Raw genomic sequence first — 21,323 nt, forward strand, 5'->3', positions numbered from 1 at the left:
CATGAACAACCCAGCAAGTTCCATTGCAGAAATCTCTTTGGCCACAAGGCCTTAATGCCTGAATGACACAAGTGACAGAGCAATGAAAATGGAAAAAAAGTCCACAAAAAATCCCTGGCATCAGGAGGCCAGGGGGTATCTTACCAGAAAAAATTCTAAAATTCAAATCACTATGGAAGCTGGGCACTAGAAATATGGTTTAACTGATTTGTAAAATTTCTGCTACCATATAATTAAAAATCCTTTTTCACTTAGTGCAGTGCTATCTTCCTCCTTCCAGGAGTCCCTTTCTGCCATCACCCTTTGGCAAGTACATCAAGCTATTGTTTTGCCTTCTTTTCTGTTACAGGCTTTGACCAGAACCAGGGGAAAGGGTTTGGACAACTCTGTCTCATGATAAAAATCAGGAAGATACAGAATCTGTTTTCCTAGGAAGTAACTTGAGATATTAGAAAAGAAACATTCAACTAGTGAAATTCTAAGACTTTAAAGGCCTCTTTTCTGCCCCAAGCATGAGGAAAGCATCTTAAAGCCAGTCTAATCATAAGAAACTCTACGTCAAGATCATTACAGATTCCTTTATTGCCAATGAGGGAGGCAGATAGACTCTGTTACATTTATGCTGTAACTCAAAACTATATTATGCTTTGCACTTTTGCAACTTTGTTCCATAAATTCAAAAATTTATATTTTCAAGTCAAGATATCCTTTCAGCAACAATCTTGCACTCTGACAAGCCAAGCAAATGACCTGACATAAAAAATGTTAATCTCTGCTGGTCACTGGAACAGATGTTGAGCTCCCCATGACACTACACCAAGCTGCTGACAGAGAAACAAGTTGTGCCTCTACAGGGGCAGCAAGTCTGGTACTGAGTGATGCTGCACATATTTAAAGAGGAAAAAAAAAAAAAAAAAAGAAAATCATTCCATGGCTGTTATGGATCACTGCAAAAACAAGGAGAATGCCCAGATACCAAGAATTCCCAAAGGAAATATTTATAATGCAAAATAATGCCATGAATACCTGGGGAAGGGGAAGGAAGAAAAGAAAAAAAAACAACAAAAACCAAACAAACCAAAAGAGAAAAATATGTAATAATTTTAAAGTCCATCAATAAGGTACTGATAAACTAGAGAGTGTGACCAACAAGCAAACAGGAATTATGGAATGGGATTTACAATATCTATAGCAGACTGGAAGGCTCTGGAAGACAGACATGAGACACTCCAGGAATTAAATACAAAATGGTGCAAACACCAGGAAATGTCCAATAAAGTATTTTAAGGATACACAGCTAGGCCAAGTACAATTCTGCTAGTACAGAGCACCGTTATTTTATGTACTTACAGATGAAGTAAAAACATGACTGTAAAATCAATGAAAAAAATAGCCAGCGGAAAATTATGGTAAAAAAAAAGAAAAAAAAACAAACCCAAAAACAAACACCACAGAAAAAAACAAACCCACCTATCAGGAAATTATTATCTATGTAGTATAGGTATAACTTATGTGGGATTAGATGTTTTCTCACTGTTTGCCTTTTTACCATCACTTAGTGGTATTACACTGGGTAAATATCAGTGTCTTGACCAAAATCCCCAGTTAACAAATCCACCATCAAGTCACCTTGTGTAGATTGAGAAGGATAAGTGAGTTTGTTCACTGCAAATGACCAGGAAGAGGTGAAATCTAAAAGTATCATTCATACAGAAGAGGACTGAGGCATCTCACAGAAAGTGCTGCTCAACCTTTAGGACTGCAGTAATAGAAATGAGAAAAAATCCCCATGCACTTGGGGATTAAAAATTGAAACTTCAGCTAGGTCCTAGAATCTCATTAGCTGAGAACAACCCAGCAGGAAGAAGACACATTTTCTAATTTATCACTGGATGAGTATGAATGACCAATATGGAGCAGCTTCAAGGGAAGCTATAAGGGAAGTTATAAGATAGTTGGACTATTTCTGGTAGATGTAGGATAGAAAAGATGGGGTGAATCACTGGTAAAATACTGGAGACTTTTCTACTCACTTCCATCAACAGCAGCCAATTGACACCATAACACACTGGGAAAATATCATCCTGGAAACAGAAGAGACTACCAAAATGATGACTGGGGGAAAAAATGTGTGTATTATGCACAGAGATAAAAAAAATTATGTGGGAGATGATGTTTATAATTAAAAATAATCTTGACAAAAGAAAAACTTATGTGAATATGCTGCTTCTGGAAATAAGAAGAGTACACTTGTCAACTGTAAGGGAAGGGGTCAGAGTTGCCCCAATGAAATAAGCAGCTGAGGATGAAGATAAACCAAAACCAAACCAACCAACGCCAAACAAAAACCAACAAATCCACAAACAAACGTCACAGCTTTTCAGAAGAATGAAATATGTGATGCCTATAGAGATTGGTCTTGATGACCAAGAACACCTCTCTTAGTTCTTCATGTTCAAACTGCATTTTAAAAACAGCCAAAGGGTTTGAATAATGTTCTTCAAGAACTCAACCAAATTCACATCTTTTGGGAAACATGCTATGCTTTTCAGGTAAGACTGACACCTTTATAGCCAAAATCACTGATAATGACATTTTAGAGTAATTATCACAGGAAATAACACTTTGCTCTTCACAGAAGCACTAAAGAAAGTAGAATTTGTTTTTAAAAATGCAAAGTTGTCACTAATCTACACAAATGACTGGATATATTTTGGAAGGTATTTAGGTCAGATCAAGATGCCAGCTGAATAAAGGAAGACTATCTACAAGAACATGTAGAGACAGGACAAGGGAGAAGGGCTTCAGATTGAAAGAGAGTAGCTTTAGACCAAATATCAGGGAGAAATCCTGGACCTTGCCCATTGCAGGTGTCCCAAACTCCAGAAACTTATCTCAACAGAGTTCCAAGGGCCACTTTTCCTCCTGGGATTTTGAAGAGAGGAAAAGCCAAAGTTCAGGGGAATTCTACTGTGTCTGCTCAGGAAAATCATTTTTACACTCTGCCTTCTGGGGAATATTCATTGGAGTGGGATGGATAGTCCATTATGATAATCATTTCAAAAATTAAATTCTGTAAGAGAAGCCCAACCACGGTAGGGAAGCCCATTCATTCTATTCATTTCTGTACATAAAATTATCTGAAAAGAACACTGAACTATTAGCTCATTAGTGTTACACACTTGCAAATTCCTAAAATGCAAATGGACATTAATGCAGGGATTGATATTCTCCCTTTATTTCTGAGCTTCTGTTTGGAAAGCATTAGCTGATACACTTTCCATTTCCAGAAATCAATGATGAATAAACAAAATAAATACTGCTCCCCAAAACAAATGAAAACAGCTACTTCTGAGGGAAATTAAGTAATGGAACAAAGGGATTTCCAATGACAAGCTTTTTGAATGAAAAGGGAACCTACACAAAAAAGCATAAAAATTTTACCTTGGAAAACTTAGTCATGTAGAATTGTTTCTTCACCAACTAAAATAAATCCTTTTTTTCCTGATACACCACACAGCAGATATAATGTAGGCATATAGAATAATAACTATTAGGAAAAAAAAATCAAACTATGGGAGAAATTGCTGCCCAAAAAATGGGAGTCACCCCTCACAAAAGAAAAAGGGCTGCAGTATTGTCAGCACCAGCTAAGAAAAGAAGAGTGAGTCTGTGGAAAGCAGCTGGATGCATTCTGTGTGCACAGGTACTAACATAAATCAGGAGTTTAGAGTCTTATCTTTGCCTGCTGTAAACCAGATTTCAGCAAACTGACAGTGACTTCTGTAAGTCACATTGGGACCTGAAAAACTTAGGAAGAACCTCCAGAGCTGCTGCAAAAGCCAAATGCACTTCTTTCCAGGGCTTCTTCCCAGTGTTTCTCCTTACAGCTGCACTCAATTTTATCTCTAACTCCTTAATTCTCTAGCTCATTTCCCTCAGAATGATTTTTGTCAAGTTACAGCTTTGTCAAGATTTGTATCACATTCTTTAAAGTTAGTTGAATATGTTGGGATCATGACTTTTAGCTAGTAGGTCTCTAGGGAGCCCTTTAACAGAATGCTGAAACAACAAATTAAAAGATTTAATATTTCAAGTGGTTTGGGGGGGGTGGTGTTTGTTTTACCTTTTTTTTTTTTTTTAATTACTATATGTTATTAATTTAATAGTTCATCTATGTAGCTTCCAGATCTAGTTTCACAGAATTATAGAATCATAGAATCAGGATCCTAAAAAGGAAAACCTGAGATTTTTTCTTTCCTGGGATGCTGGTACAGACACACTTTGAGTCGCAGCAATCTGTGAAGAACAGGAAAAGACTCATTCATCTGTTTAGCTTCCTGGGATCCAGAAACAGCTTCCAAAATATAAATGGCAAAGGTTCCTTCTGAAATTTGCCATTATTTATGATTTGCCAAACAGAGGTCTGGTTTTTTACATGAGATGAGAAGCTGCAAAAAGACAATGTGATTTTGCTAGCTAGTTTTGATAAGAGATGAACTTCACTTTATCAGCTTAATAGAGAAGGAGTTGGGTGTTCTGAGCCAGGTGAGCAGTGATTGAGGATGTTAATGCAAAATCAACAATTTAAGGTGCAGATGAAGGAACACTGAGTATTTATCTCTCCTTTATCTCTAATGACCCCTCAGATCTTGTGCTCAACAGATCAACAGAAATCATCCCATGACCATCTCTAATCACAGCAATTTTTTAAAATAGTAGTGTATGAACAGCACAGGAACAAAAGTCCCTCCAAAGTACACTTCTCAAGTGTTTTCCACTACCTTTCCTTTGTATGCAGCCCATAATTAAAATGTGAGGAAGACCTTGAAGTTATTAGCCCTTGAAAGAATCCTAGAGGCAAGCTGAGCATAATGCTTAAAAAGAACTAGAGATCCCTATGAAACTACAATAACACACATGAAAAGATCTCAGCTGATTTAGGCCTTTATGTTTCAACCAAGAAACCAAGTTAGAATTAACATAAAACCACAAATAGTAGCAGTGATGGTGAATCCTCAGCCATTTAAACCCTGTGTGTTTCACTGACCACTAAAGTAAAAGAAATTCTCTGATGATCTGATCTCATACAGAGATTTAAGGAACAAATCTTGAGATTTGACCTAATGTGTAGAATCATTATAAGCCCTCTGGTTTTCAAAAGAGCATTTGAGGAAAAAAAAAAATTCCTTATACTTAAAGCACTTTCCCTTTTGTTGTAAAAGCACACTGGAACAAAACCAAGCCTGGAAGAAAACCCTGTATATTTAAAAGTGTCTATACCTTTAGAAATACAAAAAACAGTGACCAAGGGTTTAACCTGTACACCAACTATTACCTTTTCTCCTGTATTTAAGTATTATTATCAATTCCCTTTTCTCTATGAGAAATTTTGGAGGAAAAAAAAGCAAAAAGCAAACAAAAAGCAAACAAAAAAAAACCCAAAACCAACAAAAAAAAAAACCAACAAAACAAAACCACACAAAACAACAACAACAAAAACCCTAAACTTCCACAGAAGTTGAGAAATTTAGATATTTAGGACAAAGAAGTTGACAACCTGCCTCAGAGCTGCAGCCACATCCAACTGCCAGATATTAGGCACTCATGCCCAGCAGTTCTACAGGACATAGAATATATGATGAACACATCTTGGGAACTCACTGTATCCTTTTGATTGTGCCTAAATCAACAGTCTAGACTCTGAGCAAAGTGTTTTGTTTGACTGGAACCTGACAAATTACTTAACTGAGCCAGCACACAGCAATATGTGTCTGAAATGCAATGCACTGCCTTTGGAAATTCTTTGCAGAGACTCATAAGGGCTCAAGGCTGAAAACCATGACCAGATTTACAGCAATATATCCATCCCAACAGCAAATAAAGCAACCACATTTCCAGCAGAGTTCTATTCAAGTATGGCAAGCTCTCCTAATACACTGCTTTTGACAGTCTCACATGCTTAACACCCAAATGAGCACAGAAAAATTGAAAGAAAGGCAATCAGAATTTATATTCACCATTGTGGAGGGAAAAGTGGCCTCTCTGAAAGTTGGGGAATAAGAACTGACAAAATGTTTTAGTCAGTGATAACCAGATCCACCTGAGAATGGAACACCCTCCCCAGAGTCCCTTTCCCACAGCTGTGTTGCACTTCACAATCCTGAAAACAGACACTGTCCTAACACCATCCCAAATTCTTCTGCACTGGCTAAGAAAAAAATATTTAGTCAATAAATGACTGACAGCTTAGCTCAGTACAGATGCCTCTCAAATAAAAAGGACATGTTGGCAGCAATAGCCTGTCCCTGCAGATCTCATTTCAGGTGGGCTTTGTACCTTCCTTTTCTATTTCTGTGATGTCAGAGCAGCTCTATTCCATAATAACCTGCACCTTCAGTGAGTGTGTTATATCATCACAACTGTTAATACTGTCTTTTGTTGTATCTCCTCTGGAAAACAGAATAAAATGCATTAAAAGCAAACTGCTGCTCACAGCACTGCTTCATCTAAAAAATGAAAAGCTGACTCATGTTTTTTGTTTTTTTTTTTTTGTCTTATTATGTAGCAGGACTTGGGACCCTTAATGGCAGAAGAATTCTGTCAGGAATCACAATGGTGAGTGTTTGGACTGCATGCACATGACATCATGTGGAAATCTCAGCTCTCTCAATATTGGAAAGATCTTACAGATGTTAGGGGCAAGTATTTCCCAAATATAATTACAGAGAATAAAGAGCAGTTAGAAACTTTGTTAAGAACTATTATCATCATTATGATTCCATATTTTCCCTCTGAGGAACACAGCTGGAGTTTATAAGGAAGAAAAAAAGGACAGGAACATATTTTGTGATTTTTCTAAAAAATCCTCTAGAACTCAGGCAACTGCTTTTGTTCCCAAATCTCTTAGTACAAGTGGCATAATTATAACATACTTAAGTATAAGTAAGTATTCATGATTCTTTTAAGACATAATTATAATGTCTTACATTATCTAATGGAAAACTAAACCATGAAATAATCTAGTGTCTTGATCTAATGTGAATTTTGGCATTTAAGAGGTTATTAAAAAAAAATCTACAAGACCCAACACAATTTTAAATTTAAACCTTCACACAGTCCTTCTGCACTCTTAACATGGCCATTTTCAAAACCTTTTCACTTCCAAAATTTTCTGGTTTTTTGTTTCACAGACAAGCATAAAATTTGGTTCTACATCACCACTTTCTTCCTCATCAGAAATGCTGAATATGAGAAAACTCTGACCCTTAACGTCCATGAGAATTCATGGAGGAAAACTGAAATCCATATGATTCAGCCTCACTAGTTTAACCAGTGGAGAGAATTTAATCCTTGGAAGAAAGCACAGGATTGATATACTGGCAGCACTGACTAAACTTCAGGAGAGGAAATACCAAAAAGACAGAGAAGGAATGGTTATTAAGGCTTTGTTACATTGGCTTTGTTATTCTCTCTGAAAGTACAAACACTTATAAATACTAAAGGTGCTTTTAATACCTTAAAGTGACATATGAAAATTATGCCTTTAGAAGCTGAAACTGTATTTTGGATAAAAAAAATCACAAGATTTCACAAAGCAGAGCTCCTCTACTTCAGAGGCACTGAAATATCTGAAAAATTTCAATCAGGCTTCAGATCCCACTATGCTGCTACAACTTGGCAAGCTTTTTGTAATGACCTTGTAGTAAAGGTGGAATATGACAGGTTTTTATTTCTACATGTCTCAGGGGTGAAAGCTTATAACCATAAATAAATGCTCTTCCAAACTACTGATTTATGGAGTTTCCCTGGGCTCTTTATTGGATTCACACTTTCAACATCTATACACTTCCACTTGTTTGCAACTTTTTGCCATAATATGTTGCAGTGTCATTTTTGCAGATGATACCCTGAGCTATCTATACCTCAACAAGAAAAAAAAAAAAAAAAAAAAAAAAAAAAAAAAAAACCAACAGCAAAGCTAATGCCTGACTGATGTCAGTAACTGAATAGATGAGAACTTTGTGAAGATAATGCAAATAAGACAAATAGTAGTGCTTGGGTCTCCTTTGTGCACATTTATTTCATCCTGCTCCTTACAAGGACAGCTGCTGTGTTACTGACTTAATTCTACAATAATTTTCTGAATGAGGAATATGCTTGGCTAATTACATGTACTGAAGAGAGGACTTAACATAGATTTAGACTCTGTAGGTCTTGCAATTGTGTTGACAAGTTCTGGCCAACACAATTTCTCCCTATTTGTATGGTTTTCAGTCAAAATTCTGGTATGAATGAAACCTATTCTTCACCTATATATTTATGTACATATTTATGTAGATTATACACAATACACTTTATTATATGCTGTAAGAAAATCAAAGAGATGGCTGGGTAGAAAATAGCCAATGATAAAGATCTGGTGAAGTCCTGAGGAAAAAAAAAAAAATTCTTAACTAAAAGATAAAGTAATTGCACTACTATATTGCAGTATCCAGGCAATAACAGAGCATGTTGATGCAACACTTCACATGATCCCTCCTGACTCAAGCTTCAAACAGGCTGATACCAATTTCATTGACATAATGAGAACAAACAAAATAAATCAAGTGAATAAAGTCCAGAGTGATCTTTGCCTCCTGGATAAGATGCTTTTAGACAGTGCATCAACTGCTATGATGATTTATATTACAGACTGAGATGTAAGCCTTAAGTAGCACAGTTAAAGCTAAATTTAATCTTATGTTTCTGAAGGAGAAGCAGTCTCCTCTTTTAAAAGTAAGGCAGAAGCAATATACTTCTGCCTTTGTAGAAGAAATGACTGAAAGAAAAAAAAAAGCTTTTTCATGGTTCTCAAAAATAAAGAGGGTTTCTTTGGGATACGATGCAATAGAAGTCAAGGAAAAGACACATTGCAAAAATCCCCTGAATATCCACCAGGACACAAAAAAATAGTTATGTTATATCTAACTTGTGAGTCAAGTGAGAGAGAGTTCAAGGCACTTACAGTACTTAAAACTGTAATACTAAACTAGAAACAAAGTTGGACGGTATCTCCCATTAAAAGGACACCCCCTAGAATCATCAGAAGTACAGCTTCTGTGCCAGTTTTTGAAAGAGAATACAGCATAATGTGGGTACTTTGCTATGAGAAGCAGTGGCACTAGAATTCAAATGGTATTTCCCCTGAGAAAAAAATTAAAAATAGAGCTTCAAACACAGCTAAAATAGGGGAAGAAGGATGACAGAAATAGCTACCAATCCAACAGGTTTTTAGATAGATTGGATAGTATGAATTCTGCAATATTAAAGCAGTCACATCTTCCCCTCTGCAAAAAGTCTCTTCTTGGGGACTTAGGAATCTTCTGGGAAATGTCACCATTTATGATCTGAGGGCTACAGGAGTCTTAAGAACAGGAAGGAATGCTGTACCTCTCAATAAGCAGATGATAAGAGAACTTTTGGAGGGTTTGTGTTCCCCTCCTGCAATAGAAGTTGGGCTTTATATTCTTTTTTTCTTTACAAAATGTTGCCATAGCCATCCTCACTATTCCCAACCAAAAAAAAAAAAAAAAAAAAAAAAAAAAAAAAAAAAAAAAAAAAAAAAAATTACAACAACAAAAAATGCCATCAAAAAACCAAAAAACCCAACAAATCCCACAACCAAAATTATCAGAAGCTCCAATTTATACTTTGAAGGATAAAAAACCAATCACCTAACTACAGGAGATTTGGGACAGCTCTGGCAATAACTTTTTAATAGAAGATGACCCTGAGTGTATCAAAGAAGTGAAAATGAGAAGCACAGAACTCCATTCCTCAACTAATTACATTTGAATGAAGACACTTGGCCCTCTCTTCCACTTGCTGTGTGAAAATTGGCAGATCTGGTAAGACCATTGAGGCTGGAAACCATTGTTAAATGCTGCCAGAAGATATCTAAACAATATTGTTCCAAAATTGTCACAATAGCCCTTTTTAAGAGACCAAGAAGTCTTCAAACAGGTGTTCTGAAAGAGGAAATGTTCATTTATAGAGATCAAGTTAAGCAAATCTCATCTGGTACATTAAGAGATGGTCCTTAAAATATTCATGCCCTGAAAAAATCTCTTGATAGTTTGAGATTTTCAGGTGGCATCTTCAGTTTCTGCTTCATCAAAAAAAATGCCATAAATGATAATTTTCATGTTTAATTCCCTATCCCCCCCAATCCCCTTCAAATCCTTCGGAATCCTTCTTGGAAATGCCCCAAGTATTCTCCCCATAATCATCCTGTGGCAGCTTCTGCCCAGGAGTCCAAAAGATCTGTCCTTGTGTGCAAAATCCAAATATTTACCCTCTCTGGAGACCACAAAAAAAACTTCATGCTGCTTCTTCTAGGTAATCAAAAGTTAAAGAAAGAAACCCACGGTAAAATCAAGCAACCATAGTGCAAATCCATCCTGGAGCTGTGAAATCCTCGGTTCCATTTTCCTGGAAGGCTGTGAGCAAACAGATTTCAGTGGGTTTTACTTACGTGGCAGCTCAGTCCAAATGACCTGCAGACCAGATGACCTTTCAACCTAAATTGAATCTAAGTGCCTCAAAGCAATGCTGAAGTAGACAGTTCAACAGCTGCTTTACAGCACTTAATACAAGCAGTCTTCAACAAAGACTGAGAAAATACTTCAGGAAATAGCACAGAATGCAATGTTTGAGAGCAAAGGCTCTGGTGCTCAGCTTACAGACAATCCCACAAGGAGGGGGAGGAAAGTGGAGACCAGCAGGGATTTTCCCATGCTAACAATGCACAAACAAAAGACAGGTGATCCCACAGAACATCACTTAATAATGTGCTTTGAAACCCTCAGATCTTAGGGCAGGCATGAGGTCGACTGTGCCTGGCTGAAAATGGCAGCACAAATTCCAGCCTTTCAGAAAGGAAAGATGAAGGTCCATACATAAGAGCAAAGACATAAAGGACTACTGGATTTCATATTTTAAGTTCTAAAAGAGAAACTCCTCCAAAAAAGAATCTTCTCAGTTGTGAATTGGTATTTTCAGTGCCATATTAGAGAGCTGCTTGCCAGTTAAGTGTTAGATTTGAAAAGGAGGAACAGACCTTCCTTTACTGCTCACACAAGATAATGAGCAAAGCAGTAAAGCATCACCTACTTCATGTCTTCCACCACAGGAGATGACAAAATAGATCCCATGCCTTTGGTGAAAGACTGAACTATTGCAGGATTGAATTCCTTGTGGATACTGGGTGCTTTCATCACAGGGATGCTCAGACCCAAAGGAAAACTTTAGGACTTCTTGAAGGCACTGTGCAGCTGAGCAAGTGATGTCCAAAGATAACTCAGATCATGGTGTCAAAGCTCAATTCAGCATATAGAGCTTCAGCTGTGCATTCAATATGCATGTGCACTTCTGAAACCAGGGTGTGCTAATGCTCACAGATGAGTAGCACCCATGACTAATTCTGACTCATCCCACAATTCCTGTGCCTCCAGGGCAGTTTCTGTTTGAATGGAAATATATGGGAATATCAACTAATCACTGAAAGCAGATGAGATTGTGTTTATTTGTGCTGAAAAGTCGCTTCTGTGGGTGTTTTGGTTTGGGCTGTTTTCATTAATTATGAAGGTCTCAAAGTCTTGACCACTGTTACACAGCATCACAGCTGAATATATAACAGTACAGAAAGGAGTAAAGCAAATTTCAAAGCATGCATAGGCAAATAGATGAATTTGACTTTGTTCACTCCCCTCATTCATGTCACCCAATGCATGCAAAATTTCTGAGAAAAAGATCTTACAAAAAGCCATGCAAAGATTTTTTTAAAAAAACCTAAAAATGTGGGCTGTATTTTAATTATTGGTTTAATTATTCTACTACATAAACACCTTCAACTGGCTGTGCTTTCTTTGATTAGTGTTATCATTCAACAACCTCAAGCTAAGCAATGTATGGAATTGAACTTTGTAACACTGAAACCTAACTTCCAAAATGCATGTAAATTAGCACAGATTTTTACCTTATCCACCAGAAATAATATATAAAAAGCATAGTAAAACACATATTTTAATGATTTTCTGTGAAAATACATGTTCATACGTATAAATGCGCATGCATCTGTATATATAAACACGTATGCATCAATTTATGTTTATCTGTAAGTCAAAATACACCCCTCAGGTTACATTTGCTACATCACTGCTTCGTTGAAATTCAGGAAATGGTTTACAGCACTGCTGACCTTACATGATTAGTTCTGAAAGGTTTACTTCTTTGTAACACTGATTTGTGGCAATCACCTTGCTGCTCTGAAGCCATAAATCTCTGCAGATATCATAGTGTGCCCTTCTATATATTGGTATGCTATCAGGAACAGTGATGATCATTTATACTAGTGTGAAAAGACAGGGAATGCTTAGGAGACACTTAGGAGTTCATTGTTCTCTGTTCAGATATTTATGACTATGACTAGAGATAAAAAATATAAATTACATTTACATATTTATGAGCATTTTTATGCAATATCTTCATTTCTATTAAAATGCCATCAATATCCCTACATTACTATAATGCAAGTCAGAAATCTAACTATAAAGCACTTAGCTTTATCTTTTTCCTAAAAAGTTCCCAAATTAAAGCAATTAACAAAATACAGCATGAGCAGTGCTGATTGATAAACAATGCACCAAGCTGAAATTGCAAAATTGTAAAGGACTAATCTATTATATCACAGCACCTAAAGATATTTTTCTTTTTTTGGAGAAGCAGAAACAACCTTGGGAGAAAATGCGTGGGCTGCAGAACCATGCAATGCAAATTGAAGGGTGCAGGCACAAACTCACCTCTAGCTTTGTTCTTTGTAGCAGCCACTGGAAGCAAGGAAAAGATTGCACAAGAAGAAGAGAACAAAGATAGATTAGACAGAAGTTAGAGCAAGCAAGAACACAGAGAAACTTCATCACTATCGATTCAAAGCTAACAAACACTGTTTCTAAGATTATTTGACCTATTTATTAGAGACATTGCTGTGAGAGAGTTCAGATCCATGATTCTGTCAGAAATCCTGTGTTGAGAAGTTGGAAAATGCACCAGAATAGACACTCAAAAAAGCACATTGAGAAATGCAGAAAAATCACAAATCATTAGTCACAAGTAGGTGAGAACACATGCACACACATTAGTGAATTCTAAAACTTAAAGCACAATTTGCCTTGCCAAAAGTATGTTCTGAATAGCCTATATCTTATATCATTCCCTTGTTCCTATTTCTTGAAACATCATTCTTCTGTGAAGCTGATGCAAATAAGCATCACTTAATTTGCACATACTCCAATGATTTATAATCACTAGTTTTCTTCATTGCAGCCTACATCTTCAGGTTGTTCTAATGGAATATGAAAACCAAAAAAAAAGGAACAGATGATATTTTAATCAACAGTAACCAAAGTTCAAACTCAGAGAAACAGGGACAGAAACTACAGCCTTCATTGGGCATCATGAATCCATGTAGTTTCATGCTGGTAGTTCTTCATGGACAACAGGGTAACAAAAACAAAGATTGTAGTTTAAAATTTTTCAGTAACAACCACTCTATCACCAAAATAAACAGAACCGTTTTTTTCTGTTCATATGATAATGTTGTTGAACTAAAATACTACTCAGAACCCAAAGTTAGAATGGAATCTCTCTGTTAATGGAATTACTCTGTTAATAGAATTAATTAAAAATATGCTATTCATACCTCTCTAAATTCTGGAGTACACTCTGAGAAGGCATTCACTCAAGAGCATCTCCATGAAAAAAAAACCCAGAATATGAAATTCCTCTTCTGCTGCCCCTTCTTGTAGTCAGAACTACACTAATAATTCAAAGGCAGCCAGGGTAGAGACCAAAAGTTATGAAAGGAAAGGAGAAATATCAAAACCTTTTCTGGTGTCTTTGCTTCTCTTGTTTGTATCTAAAAGGTTTTTATGGTTAGTTTGGTTTTTTTCTTTTTCAGTCTGCTGTCTCACCAGTCAGGCTTTACTAAAACAATCAAGGAGTGCATAGCAGTGAAGTTGCCATATATAAAGAAATGGCTGAAAACCTAAAATCTTAACTTTATGAAAGCATCAAAATATCAGTTTCCTAGCTGTTTTTTTTTTTGTTTCGTTTTTTATTTTATTTCTTCACGAATCCCTCCTTTACTTCCAGGTTCACCATTGTGACTTCTCAACATGCTCCTTGCAGTGAAAACACTATAAAAAATCTGCTTTGGGGAGGTACAAGGAGTGCAGGTGCTTCTTTCCATGGGGCTGTTTAACAAGAGGTGTTCACCTGCAAGCTGCCCGTAAATCTTGCACGCGCTAAAAATTCCTTGTGTAGTAAACAAAATTAATGATGCCATTCTAATTTTATAAGAAGTGAACAGTTTCTCCTTCATGCAAATCTAAGTTGATAATGAATGCACTGAGTTCATCAACCTGTTCTTTTTCTTACAAGCCTCCTTTTTTTTTTTTTTTTTTTTTTTTTTTTTTTTAGCCACAAGAATTACATCTACATGAATATATTATCACTTCTAGCCAGAATAATCATATAAACTTAACAGAGGTCTGGAGAAAACACTATCTCCCTGTCCCCATCAGAAATTTAAAAGCAACAGGAGACTTTGTATTTCATTAAATGGAATAAAAAGATATATGTGTGTGTATAAATACATATATTAAAAAATATATGTACTTGTACTCTTCAGGATTTATATACATACAATTATATGCATATATAAGTGATATAATTTACATGTATGGGCACATATATGAATGTATATTAAAAGAACCTGCACATTCTATGATGAGACAGCTTTATTTTGAAGCATGTACACTAGACAGAGAATTATTACCTCTCAGTAAATAAAGAAAAGATATAAATGAGGTTGTACATTATAATTGGAAGTAGGACAGGTTACTAGGCTTGTTAGGCCAATTATAACTCTCTGCAAATCCACTAATAGAGGACTAGATGACAGTAACCTTCTTAAAAATGTCATGTTCCATACTTGTAAGTTTTCCCATTGACAGCATGGTCCAATTACAAGTCAATTCATAAAGTTCAAACTGCACAACAGCCAAATTAGCTGAAAATGGTATTTCAAAATATAAATCTGCCTACAGAAGGCAGCTAGCTGCAGCTTTTTCCATCTTTCTGATACTTAGCATGAGGGAAAATTCCCTTTCATTGTTATCATTGTGGTAAGTTTTTATTTTTTTTAAAGAATTTTCCTCTCTTCCCTCTTTACTCTCCTTTTTACTCTGTAAAGAGAGGACAATTTTCAACCTGTATCCATTATGTTTGAAAAATTTTACCCACCTGTTATTATTACATGAAAAGCCATAGAAGACAAGCATAGACAAATGTTTTGAATGAACATCATCAAGACTGAAATTTAGCAAAGGGAAGCTGAAGTTCTGGTTGGAGCAACAGATATGAGAAAACTCAGCTTTTTATGCCACTTTTGTCAGTGACAAAAGACCATAGGTTTCAGCAAACATTACAGCCAAAGAACCCATTTTTGCTTTAAATCTTCAGCAAGTCAGTGGATTTATCCACATTTCACATAACACATTCTCTTTTTTCCCACCTAGACTTCCTTTCTTGCTGACAAAAGAAAGAAATTCTCCAAGACAGTGAGTCTACCACCTCAAAGTATTATATGTATATACTGCTATATCAGGACACTGATTTGAAACTTCTGTAATACAAATAAAAGGTTTGGGACTTGTCAGTAATAACTTTTGGGCATAATGTAACCTAAAATCTGGAATTTGCTTTATGAGAGTGGTATGCTTTCTTTGTCTAAATTAAGAAGCCAATCAGTTAATGGATAAAAAGAATTTCCCTGTGTTCAGGGATATCTGTAAAAAAATAACATTTATAAGGGCATTTTTCTTTAGCAATTCTGTCTTGTCTTAGGAAAATTATTCTGGACAGGGAGGCATATTACAGAAAGGTGTGAACAGTAACCTTTTTGGTACTCAAGGAAAAAAATTTAAAGACCAGAGAAGAAAGAACAACAAAGTGGGAAGAAAGGCCATATTTTCAGCAGGCAGGTTGAAAGGCATGACAGAGCTACTCGATTTCTAGGTAAGGCCAAGAAATAAATCTCTTCTATTTTCTCTAGCAAGGTTAAGCAGTATTGTGTTTTCTGAAGGCTCTTGTGGTCACAGCATATGTAAAACAAAAGGGTTGGCCACCAGGGAAAGGTCTGTGAGCAAGGGGATCAAAGAACAGCAAGAACACAAGGTCAGTGATCTCAGGGGAGTCCCACTATGAGAGATCTGAAAATGGGAGGAAAAGTGTGCCAGGTGCAGCTAAATTTCACAGAACTAATGTTTTTAGGGCATTTTTAAATCAGAAAAGTAATCCTGCCAAAGCTCTGCTGCTGAAACAATCTTTTTAAACATCATTGCCTGCATGTAAAAGCCTAGATTCAAATTTCAAAAACCCTAATATACCCTTGCTCTCAAATATCAGTAATATATTGTGCTTTATTTTCTGTGATACATCTTCCTGACTTCTTGCTTTTTGTATGCCAACAATTGTTAAATTACATTCTTTGATAAATGGTGGCTACAAGTTGTTCAATATTTTCTCCACACTCAGTCGTCTCTACACTGTTCAATTTTGTAGACACTTTTAGACAGATTTGATATAGCTTTTATTTTATTTTTCTCTTATATGTGATTTATTATTCGATTTGGAGTTTTGTCTTTTGTCTTTGGAGAAAACCACATCCATACAATTACTTCAATAGCTCAATAAAAAAAAGAAAAAAGGAAAAAGCATTTCCCCCAGATATCCAGCTAACCTAGCCTTTTATTTCAAAAAATAAGGGGAAAGAAAAAAGGAAAATGAAAGGTTTGAGGTCAGTCTTGTTCTCATTTCACCTATTGGATGCTCTAAAATCACAGACAGAGGAACAAACAGCAAAATATTTAACCTTTATAATGGCTAAATATTCAAGAAAAAAACCCCCAAAAAACATGAAAGTCACATTCATAAAGTACATTGCATTGATTTTCTCCCAAATACAGTAGCCTACAGTTCTAGCAATTCTGGAGGTTCTCTAATCTTCAATAAAAAATTAACACATCGCCAGTCATATGGACAAATTTATTCATCTGTGGTTTTCAGTCCAGCCTTAAAATCTTTTAGGATCATAGACTATGAAAAATGATCAGAGAAGCAGCATAAACAAACACCCCTCACCCCAGAAAATAGGAGAAAACAACAACAATCACACAGATCTGCTCTCCAATGCATCCAACATTGAATTCCAGTTAAAAAAAAAAAAAAAAAAAAAAAAAAAAAAAAAAAAATAAAAAATACGTATTTTTACAATGCCTCCATTTAGAATTTTCTTTTAAATTTTATGGTGATGATGATGACATGATGACAACAACTGCATTTTTCCCTTTGGATAAACTGACGGATTATCACTGATCATTTAGGTCACCTAAATGCCAGCTCTGAATCTCTCACTGGAAAAGCTCCTCTATGTGACAGAAGTCCTTAGCAGAAACATTTCCTCCAGAAAATAATGCAAATTATTAGGTTCTCACAGACTAGAGACCCATTCAAACCACACGTGCTGCAATGCAGAATCCTTCCCACCCTCCTTTTCAAAACCAGCATTTTCCAAAATCCCCTGAAGGAGAAACAAACCACCACCATCACCTGAAATTAAGAGAGGGAATTTGAGTCTCTTGAATTCAGGAAGACACTGCTGCTTAGACTTGAAGAACGGCCAACAGATGACACAAAAAAATGGGATCTTGAGAGCTCTTTTAGTGTTGGATGTAGTTTAAAAAAAAACCTAGATACATTGGCATAGACAAATTGGTTTGCTTCTGATTTTCTGATCTTTTCCTTGATTCTCTTTATTGCTATGCCTTTACACTTTATAATGAATATAATTTTTATACATAAGTTCTGCACACTCTTCTGATGGAGATTCCTAAAATATCAGATAGTGACATTTGCAAATATAATCTGAATGCATAAATTCCTAGATAAGCCTTCCTCTCTTTGTGCATATAACCATTAAAAATCTGTGCAGTCACATGTAACTAAAGGGAATTCAAACACATGACCTTCTTCTATTCTATTTATTGTGTGCTCTATCTCTGCATCATTGTACCTTCAACACAAGTTCCTAAAATGACATCAGGTAATTTCCCTCAGAAACATAAAATAATCTTGAAGATATGACTGAAAAAGGGGACAAAAAAATGCAAATTTGAAGGACTATGAGGATGTCAGCCACTGCATCCTGTCAGTTTGAAGAATCATGAGTTATATTTGGACTCCAACTAACAGATAGCCTGATATATTCTTAAAACTTTTGGTGATGGGGACTTCAAAAGCTCTCCTGATAACTTCTTTCAATGCACAGTTGTGTCTCTCAATATTAAATTGTTTTGCTGAAATATAACTTAACCATTATATATAAGAGACTGGTGTAATTCATTCACCCTTCTCACACCTTCCAGGAGTTCAAATTACAGAATGCATATTTCTTTAATGCCACTCTTTGCAAAACTAAAGATTTATTATTCCTCTTGTATGCTTAAAAATAATCTAAACTTTCTCAATGCAAGTTTTCCAACTTGAACTTCATTGCCTTCCTCACTTTTAAAATTGTGACTAGATTATCACATGCAACAACATTTATTATGCAATACTAATCACAAAACATTGAAAAACATGCACATCCATTTTCATTCTGAAAAGTAGGGTATAAATATAGTAATTTTGTTCTCAATACTCATTATGACTAGCATGATGGAGATCAGCAGAAGCATCTTATAATCTAAACATCACCAGAGTTCAGGATTCCAGCTGCAGATGATTCACATTAGCAGCTGGAAACACACAACACAGTATATTACAGCATAGTGAAAATAGAAGATGAATATAATCATGCCCTAAAGGATCTTCTTAAAACCATTGAGACAAGACTATTTGCCCATCCCAAAATGCCAACTTTATGCATGTTTTAATGCAGCTGGAAAGGTAACTGCTACAAGCAATTCAAGTTACTAAGCAATTTTATCATAAGCTGGCTTTCAATAAAACATCACAGAAATTTCACTTGCAAATCAGTAATTTAGTTCATGAAGAAGAGTAAATACAATTTTTATATTTCATTTTAGTAAGGTAACAGAATGTTTTAAAAAGTAGGCATAAAGACAGCTCTGGAGTAGTATTATTAAGCACTGTGATAGGCTGTAAGCAGGGTTGTGTCAGGCAGAGATACAAGTCCTCAGTTCTGCTCTCAGATCTCTTTCACAGTTATTTCAAAACTTAAAACAAATATTTGAAAAGCTTTGATATTCATTCATCCCCTCAAAAAAGCTACCAAAATTGTTAGTCATACAGAATGTGCATACACAAACTTGCCCAGCTTCTGTGTTTTTGTCAGGTCTCCAGAATAAAGAGAGAGGAAAAGATCCCCCTTGGAAACACTTAGCAAAGTACTTAATTGTCTGTCATCAGGTAATTGTGACTGGAAACAAGCAGCTGTAAGCAGTGAGCTTTTGTTTCTTTTCACATCGATACATGCAAAATACCTCAAACAATGCCTTGTCCATTTTTCTCAATCCCAGAGCAACCTGTGACATTCATGTCTCATGTAGGTTTGGTTTTTGATAAAGTATATGCTATCCTACATTATTACAAATATAAATTTCTTGGGTTTACCATGCTCATATACATTCCTTTCTGGTCACAGTCCACAGGTCTGACAACCTACAAAAGTTTAAGGGTTCTTGTATTGAAAATAAGCTCTTATGCAACCTGCATGAAAATAAAACAAACAAACAAACAAATGCACAAAGAACCCAAATAAATAAACAAAAATGAACAAAAACAACAAAACAAATAACAAAAACACACAAAAACCAAACCAAAACAAAAACAACTAACAAACAAATATAACAACATTCTCCCATATCATCCAGAGTAAGGATCAAGGCAGGCAGACAAACAGCTGGCATTCTCCTTATATTACCTCTGCTTACTTATTACCCTCTTATCTCTGAATCATCTACTGGAAGCTCTAAGGAGGTTATCAAAAGGCAGCTAGTGGTTTTTGCATGGTTACTTTCCCTATTTATTTATTTATTTTAAATTATAGCCCTGGTATCTGTGGATAAGAAGTGTTACAACACAACCATACAGATCATCTGTAAGAAATGCTTTCTTAATAAGGTTAATCTATATATTAAGGACCCTGGGACAATGCTTGAAGCATGTGGAAAGAAGCACAGATATTAAAGGGCAGACAATTAAAACCTTAAACAGAAAAATAAAAATTTCTTTTTTAGATACTTAGAAACAAACTTAGGTAACTGACAAGATTGATGAAAAACAATACCATAATAAACTGAGTGCAGGGCTCAAACAATTGGATTTTCTTAGTTGTAAATGGACAACTGTGACATAAATCTAAGTACCTCCACGAAAAATTGAAGGATTCACAATTCCAGACTTAAGATTTCATGCCCACCCCCACACATTTTTATATAAAGAAACACAAGCCAATAATTACAATGAGATGGAGGAATGAATATCAGAATCTACAAGTATAAACTTGCTTATTCAGAATATGAGAGCTTATAAAACAGACATGTTTTTTCAGACAGAAAAAAGGCAACATTAAATTCACAATTTCAAACATTGCTTACAAAGCTTAGAAATTAAACTTTGAAAAAAAAGCTGTGATTGTTCCAAATATTATACTTTTAATATTGACAAGAGCCTCATTTTTATTTGCTCTGAGCATTAAACACATTTCTATTCCTCCTTGAATTATGTTTCCACTGTACTGAAATTGTAGGCAAGAATCATTTAAGAACTGATCTATGTTTACAGCAGATATACACATTGGCCACAACTCAAAACCAGACTAGATCCATTTCATGACCAGCTCAGTTTTGCCAGAGAGTCATCAAAATAAGGATTTATTAGAGAAGATCTTTAGCAGGGTGTGTATCCACAGTGAAAGTGTAGTCAGCACAAGCAGCTGGCAAACAGACACATCAGTAATGGTCCATGGACCACTGTAGATGCAGCACCAAAAAAGAGCTTCTGAGTGACTGCTAGAAATAAATGAAGGGAGAAAAATGACATTCTGCAAGTTCTACTGCTGCTGGTGGAATGAAAACAAAAGATTGAAGGATTTTGGTTTGTATGTAGCACAGGATCTTTAAAAACTGAGTCTAGGACAAGTGGCTAGTTAATATATTAAACTAAGTTGAAAATTATAGATGACCAAAAAAAAAATT

The 21,323-nt window shown here is 35.6% G+C and overlaps 1 protein-coding gene across 5 annotated transcripts in view; it reads right to left on the bottom strand.

The window, feature by feature from the left end:
* CADM2 (cell adhesion molecule 2) overlaps window positions 1-21,323 on the bottom strand; it is a 549,455-nt gene that overhangs the window by 185,215 nt on the left and 342,917 nt on the right. For 2 of the 5 annotated variants that reach the window (XM_079299721.1, XM_079299719.1), the window contains exon 2: window positions 12,843-12,869. The exons of 2 other annotated variants lie outside the window; for them this stretch is intronic. In XM_079299721.1, the coding sequence (XP_079155847.1) occupies window positions 12,843-12,869 (27 nt within the window). Of the gene's footprint in view, window positions 1-10,516; window positions 10,617-12,842; window positions 12,870-21,323 lie in introns of those variants that run through there. One more of the 5 variants, XM_079299723.1, reaches the window with a different exon arrangement.

This window comes from Erithacus rubecula (assembly GCF_903797595.1).
Source record: "Erithacus rubecula genome assembly, chromosome: 1".
Classification (NCBI taxonomy): Eukaryota; Metazoa; Chordata; class Aves; order Passeriformes; family Muscicapidae; genus Erithacus; species Erithacus rubecula.